The sequence below is a fragment of the Protomyctophum parallelum genome (assembly GCF_964188405.1).
Source record: "Protomyctophum parallelum genome assembly, chromosome: 2".
NCBI lineage: Eukaryota > Metazoa > Chordata > Actinopteri > Myctophiformes > Myctophidae > Protomyctophum > Protomyctophum parallelum.
The window spans coordinates 7,632,632-7,647,983 of record NC_139699.1 but is presented as its reverse complement, the minus strand read 5'-3'; the positions used below and the strand labels follow the sequence as shown (position 1 = coordinate 7,647,983).

Sequence of the window (15,352 nt, the reverse complement as noted above, 5' to 3'; positions counted from 1 at the left end):
GAAGAAGAAGCTGTGAGTCAGCTGTCAGAACTCAGCAGCACCAGTGCCCGCACGGTTCACACCACTGCAGCAACACTGACACGTTCAGCGGAGTGGCTGCTGTCTCTGTGCCGTCTGTGAAGACTCAGAGCCATGAGCCGGGACTCCCGGGAGGGGCAGCAAGCAACACCGCTGGGTAATCTACACACTGACTCGAGACTTGAGAAAAAGACCCATATCGTCCAAAATATATATATTTTGGCACCCGCCGCCTATGGTGTTTCTGCATACCTGGCTTTATGTATAATCCATGAATGAATGATTCACACAATTTCACTTCCGGTTCAATATTGATCAATCAATCAACTGATTGATTGATTGATTGATTGATTTCTATATTGACAAATCACATGACAAAAGCACACAATAGTCAATAGGATAAACACAACAAAGCTCGAGAGCTTATTTCCGTTGTGGTCTTTTGAATACAGTATGTCTTCCGTGTCTCTGCATCTCTACATGTACAGTACTGTATGTATTTGACATTTGTACACGCGTAACAACAGAGCATGGGATCAGCACTAACTGTGCATCTATCCTGCTTCAAACACAGAAGAGGTGCAGAGCTCACTTAAAGGGAGCACAATTCAAGATAAATCAGATTTGAAACCTACCAAAAAAAAAAACTGATAAAAGAAAAAACATCTCAAGACGGCCTCTTCAGCCCCCTCCTTACGGGACCAAGCGTGGCTGAGAGACTGCTCTTTGTGCTTTCCTTTTTACCGCCAGTCTTATCTCTGCTGCCTCTCTGCCACCTCCTGCTCTAAACTACAATACCCCAAACCTCGCAGTGGGCAGAGTCTGTACAAGGGCAGCGCATCCTTTAGGAGAGAATGGCACCCCAGGGACGACAACAGGAAGAAAAAAAGACGGTTGTTCTTTTGCTCAGGAGATAGAAAAAACAGCAGGGGGAAGAAGAGAAAGAGATAATAGGGGAGAGGAGTTGATGGGCTGCATGGTGAGCATGCTGGAGTGGTTGAATGGAGCATGTGGGAGTCTACTTCTTATAGGCACCATAGCCTACTATTAGTGCCAGAGGACACTGGATGGACTCAACTAAAAGCAAGACATAATGTAAAGCAAACCTTTGGCAAGATATTGCTCACCTACTCTCTTTGACGCAAATAGATTATATAAGCTCACAACAGGTCATGATGTGATGTGAGCTTGTAGATCTGCTATACTTCTGCCGAATGTTTGCCTATTATTAGATGCCCAGAGTAGGGCTGCTATGGTTCATGCAGTTAAACCTTAGTTTAAATAAAGTATAAATATAAAGTATAAATAAAATAAGAGAGGAAACCCTGAGGCGAAATGGACATAGTGGCCGAATTTGGTATTGCAGCTCGAGCCAGTGCTGGGCCGTTGACTATCATTGCGCACGTTCATGTTATTGGGGCCATGACACGTGAACGCTATGTTTCATATGTGAACGCTATGTTTCATATGTGAACGCGCACAAATGGCGCAATGATAGTCAACGGCCCAGCGCATTCACGATTTGGCCCAATACCATCTTGCACTCTGTTCCGTATACCTGGAAGGAGGAGTGAAATCGCTTCATGCGCTTTTGAGCAACTTAATGCAAGTGGATGGGAGAAGAAATCCGGTGGCGTCTCTATTAATATATACTCTAACGGTGGTTGCACACTGGACGCGTTTTTCGGAAAACCGATGGAGAAACGCCACTAAAAATCTGAAAAACGCGCTCGGTGTGTGGGGACCTTTAGAGTTAAACAGGGCTTAACGTAGTGTTTAAAAGTGTTATGCAATTTTATGTAATTCATTGTTAGCTAATTTTGCAAAACCTTTTGATCTTTTTGATCTGTTGTACCAAGAAAAGTTGAGAAAAATGTGTACCTGGTGTTCATTGCCCAGTATTCAATTAACTGATTATTTAATTGTTTTGAAACTGTGAATAATTACCCCACATTATGCCAAGAATCACATTGTAAAACCAGATGTCTCATTTAGAAGAAAAAAAAACAGAACTCTCAGTTCAAAAACTATACCTCACAACACAGCTCTCTCGTGGATACGTCATGGGCATGTACTAGTGAACCTTCTCGACCCCTCTCTGCTTTGAATGTGTAGATACAAAGCACAGAGCCATGTGTCTTATTCCTCAGTTCTAAAAAAGCTCTTCAAGGAACACAGTGGGAATGCATAGGCGGCAGACAGTGCACCTTGCACCGCCCCTGACAAAAGGGCCGCGGTCGCACATTGTTCCTGGAGGCTGTGAACCTCGGCTCCTCTAGCTTTGTGCCCCGTCTTTGAAGCCACATTACTATAATGACGAGGAGAACCCAGATTCTGCACGCCGCGCCGCAATAACGTAAAGTGCAAATCCCATCATGACATGCTCTTTCTTTAATATAAAGGTCTTAAGTGGAAAACCGCTGGATTGAAATGCATACAAAACACCCAGGGCTGAGGGGAGAGTCTTAGAGGGATATGGTATGAGCCACAGAAGGGGAGGGTGCGAGGGGGGAATTTTTTATCTCCTACTTCTGAGGCATTTGTGGAGAATTGCGAACATTAATAATAAGGTGCTGTCTCATCTCCCCTCCTCTCTCACTCCCTCTGTCTCCTCTCCTGCCAGTTCCCCCTCTATCTCCCTGGCTCACGTTCATCCCTTTGCGTCGCCACGCTTCACGTCTCATCCTGATCAATGTCTTCGCTGAGCAGGCTGGTTTGAATCCACATGAAAAGTTTGCTGCTCGCCCCCCACAAATCACACCTGAAGGCTCAGCTGTACCATGCCACTTACACACCCCTCTCTCTCTCTATCTCTCTCTCTCTCTCTCTCTCTCTCTTTCATATAATGTCTCTCTCTCTCTCTTTCATATAATGTCTTCTCTCAAACCAAACTTATTTTAAAACCTTCATTTTCTCTTAAGAACGTTATCTTTTATCCAGTTTTCTCTTTCTTACCCAAACACCGTTCACAAGAAAGAGCAGAAGAAATGAGCGACAATAAGCCAAGGAAGAAGGAGCACGCACGCACGCACGCACACACGCACACGCACACACACACACACACACACACACACACACACACACACACACACACACACACACACACACACACCAGATCATTTGTCATTTGACAGAAACTAGCCATCTCTTTCCATCTCCCTGATTAATCTAATAATCTAACCTTTATGTGCTCATAAATGGGCTCCTCTCTCTCTCCCTTTTACTCCAATGCTGATTCAGACATAAAAGATGAAATGTAAAGTTATAGGTCTCATAAGGCCAATGATACTTGACTATCAATGAGCTGGCCTCTTTTGACCCATAGTATCCCAACACCTACAACTACCTCCCGACACCCATGCCACTGTTTGAATTATAATCATATAATTCCGCATCAATTATGTTGTAAATGAACACTTTGCTAACTAGTAATTAAGCTCATTTTGTCTGTTATCAAGCTGTCTAAAATTTGAAGCGGTTTCTTTTGTAAATCAGGCCTGAATACTGCCTGGGCAATTATGTCAAGAGCTGTTTACATGTCTGTCTTGGTGGAGATGAATTTGCAACTCTTGCCTCTATTGTTGATCGTCTCTGGGCTAATGTAGGAAACACCCGTAATGTTGTTTCAGACATTAAGAAATATCTGAGGCCAGATGTGTCACAAACTGCACAAAACTGTTTCAAGTAAGTGACAAACAAATGCCAAACAAAACACACTGTGCCAAACAAAGTGTACAGCAGTGTATGGACTAGTGCATGGTTGAGAAAGAAAAAACAAATGAGCATCAGCGCTGATTTACATTTCTGCCGGGTGCTCGAAATGGCTGAATGACACACCCTCATCATAAACTTGCATGAATTGTTGGAAAAAGTTGCCAAACATACACATTTCAGCACCATCGTGAATGGACAGCGACAGACAGACAATATCAACTTGGATTGGACATCAAATGATACACCATGCAATGCAGAAAGTAACTAGATAAAGTGCCCCTCGGGGCACAGGTCTCCACCAGGGCAGGTCAGGTTGTGGCCTCCTGGTGGCGCTATAATAGGCCAATGTGAAAAGGGTGCCATTTATTCATTGCCTTGGATGGCAATTGGATGATTTGAGGCATATTGTTCCAAAAATGTGCTTTGCAAAAATCCACTCTCTTGCTTCTGTTGGGAGACTGTTCCAGTGATGGAAGGCTCTAACAGAGAAGACTGTTTTACCAAACACACTACCTCTGGTTGGTACTTCACAGTCCCCTCTGGTAGTTGCACAGTGTCTTCTGGCACCACGTTCTGGCCTGGGGTGGTAGCACACAGTGGGTTAATGTTTACTGTATAGTTAGGTTGGCGTGCATGGATAGCCAATCATGACTCCTGGGAGCTGCACACAGTGCACTTGATGAATGGATCTGTGATTACTTTCAGGTTTATATTTTGTGGCACACTCCATACAGTAGTTCAATACAGCAAGGGTTCAGTCTTGCTTGTAACATTGTGGACCGCATATACGCTTGCTTAGGTTCTGACTTTGCAGACCAGGACTAAAAACAGGCGTGCCTGAACATCTCCAGTCCAGCAGGATTGTAGCATGGAATCCGTATTCTGACCGCTTGCTGGCTATTTGTCAGCCTCAGCTTGGAGGTACTGTATAGGGAACAGTTGGAGCTGCATGTAATGTGTTGTCCTTAACCCTAGAATACACAAATCACCAGAACAGACGGTTTCCTTTGTTGCAGTACTATATTTGCTCATTGTTACATACAACTACGATTGTACTAAATTCACAAGGCATATAACTAAATACTCAGACATAGTGGAACACAGGGTGTTCGTGGTCTGTACGTCATTGCACCAAGCTTGGTTTATAAATGCAACCCCTTCCCCTCACCGCCAACCACTGGGCCTGAAATAAAGTGGTCCCAATGTTTTGTGCTTTTGCAGTCAAAATGTATATATTTAGGTTCAATGGATGCAATTTGCCACTTGTTGCCATGTTTCAGTGAGTGCTATTATCCACGTAATGTATATACTGTACGTTGTTTCGCAATAGGATCTCAAGTCCGGAAATTGTAGAGTTTATTGTCAAGGGATCTCACATTGCAGTATGTACAGTAAAGCCGTTTTGTTGCCTCAGTCGTCTCCTAGTGCACTCCAGAACACCTCCCTGCCTTTTCCTCAGATCTCGCTGTGGTTTCATTGCAGGAGTGGGGGCTACAACAAAAGGGCATTGTTTTCCACAAAAATGTCAGTATCTAATTGTCGCCCTGGCAGATTAGGTGAAAGAAAGACTAAACCACATTAGACAAAGTATACTACGTAACAGTCTTTCAGAGTGCACACAGAAGCTCTTTTCAACCGGCATTGGCGCTCCTGATGACTCCAGATGATTTCCCTGTTAGGCTAAAAGCGCAGACAGATTCCTGGACAAATGCCAAAAATAAATCCTTTGCTGTTCTATTCAAGAGGAAAAATAGAAAGCTTCTAAACTAGCATTGCACACTGTCTAGTCTCTTCAACTATAAGTATATCAACTGTAAAGGCTTTTTCTCGTACAGACACCTAGACACGACTAAAGTATTTCAATGGGTCTAGTAGCAGCATTTGATACAGACTTATAGCATGTTATGTAGACAGCACTGTAATTGTATTGTATGTAGTCATAGCACGCCATAGTACACATATATAGCATAGTAGTAAAGATGTATAGTTTATATGTATAGTGTATGTATAGTTTCACTATATAAATATTCCACTGTTACTTTCTTAGCTTACGCATGTTTCATGATAAATGCTTTTTATGTGATGTATTCCCATGCTTTGTTCTTGCTTAAATGTAAGTCGCTCTGGATTAAGAGCGTCTGCTAAATGCCTAAATTGTAAATTGTAAATTGTAGTAGTGTATTATGATAACCGACTTTCGATAATTTCATTATTTCAGCAGCTATATTAAGGCACGAAAAGTCACCCTTCATCGTCTGAGTCCATACACAGTTATTCAGATGCTACAACACAGTTTTTTACTTAATACTGGTTTCTCACTAACATAATTATATAAATTATATATGTCATTTCAATCCGATGCACAAACATTGAGATATTCTGGGTGCATGCATCTAAAGGCTGTACGACTCGAGTTAAAAACTCTGACTCGGACTCGACCCACAAAGACTCCAGACTCGACTCGGACTCGAGCTCAATGACTCTCAATTACCGTAATTTTTGACCCACATTAATGAGTGAAATGCCCGAAAAGATAATCCAATCCCATCGCTTTTCTTTCCCCTCCCGTAGCGCAATTGCGCAAATGAACCTCAGCTGTGCGGAGCTCAGCTGATTCCACAGTCCACAGTGGCGAGGCCAGCACAAACTGATGCAAGTGGAGCCTTTCAACACATATGTTTGGGTCTGCATCAGCTATCCAACTTTATTTAACTTTGCATTTGTTTAATATGTTGATACGAGAATGGGATAGACTGTGAGGGAACATTTTTGAAACATCGGGTTTCATGGATCATGTGCGCTGCAGCTGCTGGCCTCGTTATTAAACACTACGTATAATGTTCACTGTATTAACATCCATTAAAGTTCCATATGTTGCCCACCATGCCCACGTAATGTTACAGCACTACCTAGTACCTACAGGCTTATTTGGTTACAAAAATGTTTAGTTGTAGCCTATATTCCATCGTGCGTCGTGCATCATTGATTATGTTGTGTCCAAAAGAACCGATCTGCAAGCTGTATTTCTGTGCTACTCCGGCGATAGCTGTGAAGTGTGGACGGTTTTGACAAATTGCTAATGGTGAACCATTTAGAAGATATGCTTATATGTACTGTATATTATATGTGCTATTACAAGTAGGTCTGATTGTTAAATAAAACTGCAATTAAATGTTCATTGTTTCCCAAATATGTATTGATATTGGAGAAAGACGTGGACAAAGGATGATTGACATGCCCCAGTAAAGTAATCGGGGGATGCAGACGCATGCACATAACATTCCATGGCTTTGTGTTGTGATTTGAGTCCATGTGGTTAATGACATACAGCAGGCTACACATACACACAGAGAGACTAATTACGACTAATAAGAGCCTAATCAGTGTACCATAATGCTGCGAACAAATAAACTTGAACTTGACAGTTCAGTTTCCACAGCATTCTATGTTTTCTCACTTTAAAGTGAGTTGTTCACACCTCACAAATGAGACTCAAGTCACATTGATCTGTAGTTATATGCGATCAATCCGATGCCCTTGTGGTTCGAGAAGACTTTTGCCTATGGTCACTGTTACAAATACGTTGTCACGGTTGCTGCAGTTTCACTTATCCAACTGTCAAACTGTATTTACACGGCACTAGAGGCTGTAAACTGTGGGGAAGAACAACGCTTAAGGCCAGCATGGAACACGTGCAACTCTAGCAATGGCTCCGTGTCGTCTGAGGACATGCTCAAACTATTAAAGCGATGCTGCAGCGCCTTGCAGAAACCCTTGACCCGTCTGATACACATTTAAATTGACTGCATCTAAATGACAACTTGTCCTCGGTGCAGTTGTGACAATTACACACCTTTTGTTTATGAGCAGCCAGATAACCGTGCAGCTTCTCAGGCCGGATGTAGGAAGGGCCAGCTTTGACTGCAAAGCGAACATCCAACTCCCGGTCTCCCGTGTCCTTCAGGCTGAATATGTTGGTGTCTTCACGTGCGACGGAGAGCATCTCGGACAGGAACTCCAACAGTAGCTCATATCGGCTCTGTAGCTTCCCTCTCTGGTCAATGAATTCCTTAGCTGTGATACCTGTAACACAAGGGAAGTATAGGATGTATGAAAGTCAATATGAAACATTTCAACTTGCCAATTGTGTTAATTTACAGACCTTATCCTTCGCCATCAACAAATGAAACACATTTCCCATAGACTTGTTTTATATTGCGTCAAATATAAACAAATTATAGCGGCGGGTTGACTCATCTGGATATGAGGAATCAACTGACGGCAAGAAAACGCTAATGTTACCGCCGCCGAATTGGAAAAATTTTCTGTGGCTGACTATCTTAAACGACACAGAGTTTTTTTTTTCTTCAATGCCTTGTCTTTTAAAATAAACAAAAGGCTTTGCTCTGAACCCATAGCTGATAGAGAGCCAACTATCAAACCACACGGCAGAGGTAAACATTTCCAGAAAGAAAAACAAATATACAGTATGATACTGCAGTTGTTGTGTCCGAGGCTTATGTGCAACGTAATGTTCATTTGGATAAATATGATGTCACACCATGTTTATCCACGCTTGAACACTACATTTGTCTGAATTGTATTGGGAGCATGATGGCCCCTTGAGATGCAGCATCTCGTTTTAGAGGGGGACTCAAGTTTACAAGAAAATGGGCGGCGGTGGCTCAGGGGTAGAGTGGCTGGATGGTAACCGTAAGGTTGCCAGTTCGAACCCGGGCTCCCCCAGAGTTAGTTTCGAAGTGTCCTTGAGCAAGACACTGAACCCCTAATTGCTCCCGATGTGCTGGTTGGTGCCTTGCATGGTTTCCGCTGCCATCGGTGTATGAATGTTTGTATGAATGGGTGAATGTAATGCACAATCTATGTAAAGCGCCTTGGATAAACGCGCTATATAAATGCACCATTTACCATTTACCAAAATGCCCATCCCTATATCTAATATATCACCCAAATCAATAAGGGAGAAACTCACAAAATTAACCCAATGAATAAATACATAAAAAGGGATGGGAAAAACACATAAACGGCTCAAATAAAACCAGCACATAAATAAAAATGAAAAGCTAGCAGATAAAAAAGAAAAGCAAAAGCAATCTGGCAGAGGACATTAAAGAGGTTGATGGAGTCAGTGGATTGGCTGGTGCATGCCTGGAGCCGGGATGGGACTAGACTGATTGGATAACATGTGTGATGAATGACGTGACACCTGTGACATGTGATTGATGGAGAGGAAGAATGGAGGGTATCTCAAAGCGGGCCATGGTTCAGTAGGGAGCAAACTGCCCGGGTAGTCAGGTGTTTAGTGTGTTCACCTAGCTGGTGCTCTCATTTAAGGGCTCCTGCTATACTGCTCTCAATTTAAGACAGGCCATCCCCGTGGGGAATGCAGCACAATCCGCCTTTATCATTCTCCGCCTGTTGTTTTGGGGTACTGGACATCTATAGGGCAACAGATAAGGGACAACTTTTGATATTTACATACCAATCCATATCTAAAACCATATCAGCCTTACAGAATAGAGAATATACCGTAGATGAGGTGCATTCAAAAGTGTATCCACTGAAACTTGGCATGCATATTAAGCAAATTGAACTTGGGGACTGGGGAATCCTGAGGCATTGTGTGGGCCAGTGTGGATAATCCCACCAGCTGGATGTGCCAGCTGGAAAACCTGACTAGGAAATGCCCCAAACCCCTCAACTGGTTCCTTTTGAGACACAACCAAAGATTACATGAATGTATGATGGAGGGACACACTGCAGACTTTGTCTGTCTGTATGTCTGTGTGTAATCCACGTAACTCGAGAAGCGTTAGCCTCACCGACTTCAAATTCGACACCACAGCAGATAATATCTGGGTGGGGCGTGCATTTCCAACTTGCATCGTTCCAAGTAGGCCAGTGCCCAACGGGCACCACTGTAGAGGCCCCACATGCACCATTCTAGTCCATCCATAAATGCACCAAGTCTCTGTCTGTCTGTATGTCTGTGTGTAATCCACGTAACTTGAGAACCGTTAGCACCAACCGACTTCAAATTTGACACACGCGTCCACACCCCACACGCGTTCCACACCACAGCAGGTGGTGCAGCGCCCGGTGTCGAGTCGGTCGGACCCACGGTTGTCCAGAAGTGCCCCAAAAAGGCCTCTGCCTGGGCTCTGGACAGGGCCCCTGCCCAGCGTCTATATGGAGCTGGCCTGTTCTGACCTCACAACACTCCATATTTGGGCATGCCTGACACAGAACTCCATATATGGGCATAAAAGGGAGACAGACATAATATCTGGGTGGGGCATGCAGACATAATATCTGGGTGGGGCATCCATTTCCAACTTGCATCGTTCCAAGTAGGCCAGTGCTCAATGGGCACCGCTGTAGAGGCTCCAACGCATAATATCTGGGTGGGGCATGCATTTCCAACTTGCATCGTTCCAAGTAGGCCAGTGCCCAACGGGCACCGCTGCACCATGTCTGTCTGTCTGTACGTACGTGTGTGCAGCTGTAATCCGCGTAAGTCGAGAACCATTCGCCCCACCGACTTCAAATTCAACTCACACGTTCCACAGGGAGTGCAGTGCCCGGTGTCGAGTCGGTCGGACCCAAAAGAGCCCGGGCTCTGGACAGGGCCCCTGCCCATATAGTCCATATACAGCGCTGGCCTGTTCTGACATCACAACACTCCATATTTTGGCATGCCTGACACAGAACTCCAAATATAGGAATAATGCGACACAGACAGACAGATCCAGAAATCTTCATATATGGGCATAAAAGGGACAGACACAGATGGGTGGAACGGGTACTCTGACATGGGTACAACAGGTACTCTGACACGGGTACAACGGGTTTCGCATAGCTGGGTGGGGCATGGATCTCCAACTTCCATCGTTACCGACTCGGTGCTCTACAGCCGGGCACCGTGTTAATGCAATCTGTCGGTGAGCACTTATAACACAGTTGAACAACAATAATGAGACAGACCAGAAAACAGCTTCTCACGGTTTGGTTTATGATGTCCTTAAATATACAACTCAGGTCATTCCACATTTCCTTGACAACCAGTCTAGTTGGTATAGTTAAATCAGGCTGCATTTTAATGATGCGAGTGTGAGCCAATGGGACTGGAATTATTCCTTTGCAAATCGCCTCGTGAACCTGTTGAACCATTTTTACAACGTGGCCACAATATTTCAGCCGGTTGAAATGTTAGCGATGAAAAAATGTTCTACTGATGTACTGACCATGAACCGCATGGAGAAAATGGATGAGGATCTGATGCCAAACAATAACACTGCAGTACGTTGTGGACTCATACTCTTTTCTGACAATAAAAATAAAAACACATTGGGAATGTCATTGCAGGCATTCAGTGAATACTGAATACTCAGCGTCCCCTTTAAAATCCTGGAACGCCTAATACTACAACGTATTTCTCCAAGAGTAGAGGACATCCTCTGTGTGGATCAGGCAGGTTTCCGCAAGAACCGCAGCACAGGAGAACAAGTACTGGCCCTAACAACCTTCATCGAAAATGGTTTAGAGAACAGACTAAAGACAGGTACTGTGTTTCTTGACTTCACAGCAGCCTATGATACTGTCTGGCACAAAGGCCTCATACTAAAGCTCACAAAGGTTCTCCCTGCTTGGGCAACAGCAATCATCCAAACTCTGCTGACCAACCGGAGGTTCAGAGTCCACCTCGGACAGAACACAAGTGCATGGAGAACACAGCGAAATGGACTCCCCCAAGGCTCAGTTCTAGCTCCAACCCTGTTCAATATCTACACAAATGACCTACCAACCACCAAATCCCGCAAATTCATCTATGCTGACGACATCTGTCTGGCATTTCAGGCACCAGACTTCGACCCACTGGAACAAGTGCTCACGAAGACCTCTCCAAACTGGACCAGTTCTGCAAAACATGGCGCCTAATACCGAGCCCAGCAAAAACTGTTTCCAGTGTATTCCATCTCCACAACGCTAAAGCTGCCAGAGAACTAGACATCTACCTGAGCGGACTCAAACTGAAGCATGCACCCTATCCAACCTACCTTGGTGTGACCCTCGACAGAACTCTGTCCTTCAAGGAACACCTAAAAGGGACGGCAGCTAAGGTGAAGTCCAGAAACAATCTGCTCTGCAAACTTGCTGGTGCAAAATGGGGGGCGGCAGCCTCCACACTGCGCACCTCAGCACTGGCCCTGTCATACTCCGCAGCAGAATATTGTGCCCCTGTCTGGTCTAGGTCATCACACACACACCAAGTGGACACCCAGCTCAATACCACCATGAGAACCATAACCGGGACTATTCGCTCCACACCACTCCCCTGGCTCCCAGTATTATCAAACATAGCACCCCCACACATCCGGCGAGCAGCAGTCTCTCAAAGGATGCTTCAAAAGGTCAAAGACTCTCCCCATCTACCAATCCATGCAGACATATTCAACCCACCCACTGCTCGACTCCCATCGAGACGACCAATTTGGAGGAACCCCCCATCAGCTGACTTCACCATCAAATCAGCTTGGAAAAGGGAATGGGAGTCCAATGAGGTCCCAAACAAACACCTGGTGTCAGACCCCAACCAACAGGTCCCTGGCACCACCCTCCCAAGGAGACAGTGGTCTACGCTGAATAGATTCAGGACTGGACATGGCCCTTGCTTGGCCAGCCTCCACAAATGGGGCAGTAGCCCAAGCCCACTGTGTGCGTGTGGTGAGGAGCATGATGAAGCACATCATAGAAGTTTGTCCTCTCCAAAGACTGGAAGGAGGATTAATTACCCTCCACACAGCAGACCAGGAGGCAGCCGTTTGGCTTAAGGACTTTGCATTCGCTAAATAAAATAAAATAAAGTGAATATAAAGCGTTGCAACGTGGTTAGAGCCTGTAGATTGGCTATTATCAATCAGCAAGTAGTCAGAGAGTCAGGGGACCAAGTGCAGACGCCTGGGGGTCAACTGAATTATATAGGGTGGAAGTGGTTAAGAACAATCACAACCTTAAATGCACACAGCCACCCAGGAACCAAACCTCACACAGACACCTCTGCAGGCACACACGTTACTCCTCTTTCTCAGCAGTAACAAGGACACCTGTAATTGGCACAAGCCAGCAAAGGATTATGGGTAATGCAGAACATTGGTTCCCTTGAGAAGAGAGGCTGCACACAGTAGTTTAATTACCCGCGCACACACACACACACACACACACACACACACACACACACACACACACACACACACACACACACACACACACACACACACACACACACACACACACACACACACACAAACATTTGTTGGCACACAGACAAATATGCTTTCCCCCTGGTGCCAATTTGACAGATACACACGTGCACACGAAATCAAGCACACCGTGCCTAATTCAATAGTTTTCAACAGAAGGGACAGAGAGTTAGAACATTGAGAACAGAGATTACAGAGGAGGGAGCTTTTCATTATTTTTTAATGATCTCACTGACACTATTACTGTAAGTGTCTCGATAGCCCTGAATGTGTCTGTGTTTTATAGCTTGTGCTTGTGCGTGTGCGTGTGCGCGTGTGTGTGTGTGTGTGTGTGTGTGTGTGTGTGTGTGTGTGTGTGTGCGTGCGTGCGTACGTGCGTGTGTGTGTGTGTGAGAGAGAGTCTCCAAGTACTGTAGTAATGTGAATATTATTTCATGTTTCTTTGTGATATATGCAACTAAGACAGGATGTATCAGTGAGATAATTTCAAACCGTGTGTGTGTGTGTGTGTGCATCTTGTCTTTCCTTACTTCACTGTATAATCCTTGTGTCAACATCTTGTTTTACTGTTATCTAAGATAACCTGCCAATCAGACATCATACAGCACACACGTGCAGGCGCGACACACACACACACACACACACACACACACACACACACACACACACACACACACACACACACACACACACACACACACACACACACACACACACACACACACACAGCGCAGGATGAGCAGGGTGATTAAGTGATTGGGAGCACAAGGAGACAGGGCCTGAGCATTGAGAAAGATGAGGCACAAAGCTCAAAGGAAAGAGGGGCAAGAGATGGAGGCTAATGTCAGCTCTCATCACTCATACAGCCAGGGATACACACCCAGACAGACAGACAGACAGACAGACAGACAGACAGGGGGACAGACAGACAGACAGACAGGGGGACAGACAGAGAGACAGCCAACAGGGGAAGGCAGAAGGGGGGGGGGGGGGGGACACTGGGCAGTAACTCCAACTCCAACTCCAACTCCAACTCCAACCATGTAGAGTGGCAGCCTCCTCCACTTGGCGTTGATCAAACACTCTCACATTGTGCAGAGGCAGCTCTCACCAGTGTGATTGTGTCGACTAAAACTATGATGAAAAATGTTCGTTGACCTTTTTCACTAAACGAAAACTAAGAATACATGTTAGTGGGCCAGGTGGAGAAGACATGTCATTTTATGTTTGGTTGCACTTGTAGCTCGGCTGTTCAGCATGCAATCATGTGTAAAATCAGGCATTACGACACCATCAAGGCCCACCAAAATACATTTTAGTTGAATAAATCAACCGTAGATTTAGTTGAATAAAATCGTACGATATTTAGTCGACTAAAATGAGACTAATGTTAAAACATTTCAGATGACTGAACTATGACTAAAACCTTTATTCTACTATGAATGTGCCACATCTCTGCATGTGTGTGCAGTGTACGGTTGTAATGCACGTAACTCGAGAACCTTTTGCCCCACCGACTTCATATTCGACACACGCGTTCCACACCCCCGCAGGGAGTGCAGTGCCTGGACTCGAGTCGGTCGGACCAACGGTCTACCATTTCAGAATGGTAGACCTGAGGCCTACCATACCAGGCCTCAGGCCATCTATGCACGGAATGTCTATGTTCACAGGCTTGTGTGCGGCCTAGAGGAGCAACTGAGCATGTGCGGCACTACAAGTCTTACACTAAATGCGTTAGGCTGGAAACCCAGCCAATGACTATAAAAAGAAGAGAAGTGGGGTTCCTTGAGGCGGCTCAAAACCAAACATTTTTGTGTAATGCTACACAACTGGGCACACACACATGCAGCTGGTCAGACAGACAGACAGACAGACAGACAGACAGACAGACAGACAGACAGACAGACAGACAGACAGACAGACAGACAGACAGACAGACAGACAGACAGACAGACAGACAGACAGACAGACAGACAGACAGACAGACAGACAGACAGACAGACAAAGGGGTGTGTGTGTGTGTGTGTGTGTGTGTGGGGGGGGGGGGTTCTTTGGCATTTAATCCCTATGGTGGTAGATTATTAGATATTTTCCCAATTTCTCTCTTTATTGATCCTGTAAGATCAGGCCAAAATGAGTGGGCATGTGACTGAGAGTACAGAGTGTGTGTGTGGGAGGGTGCGTGCGTGCGTGCGTGCATGCGTGCGTGCATGTGGGCGTGCAATCGTGCGTGTGTGTGTAAAGTTTACATGTCTGCCTAAGGACAGTGTTGCTGGAAAGGCCCCTCGACCTGAACACACCACCCGATGCTTCAACAACCATGGAATGTGACTGAG

At 45.1% G+C, this 15,352-nt stretch overlaps 1 protein-coding gene across 1 annotated transcript in view; it reads right to left on the bottom strand.

Annotated features, from left to right (window-relative positions):
- Window positions 1-15,352, bottom strand: part of LOC310877409 (neural-cadherin) — a gene marked incomplete at both ends in the record, with an annotated part of 328,331 nt that overhangs the window by 108,770 nt on the left and 204,209 nt on the right. The window contains one exon of the mRNA XM_083791243.1: window positions 7,586-7,815. Coding sequence (XP_083647369.1) covers window positions 7,586-7,815 — 230 coding nt within the window. The remainder of the gene's footprint in view (window positions 1-7,585; window positions 7,816-15,352) is intronic.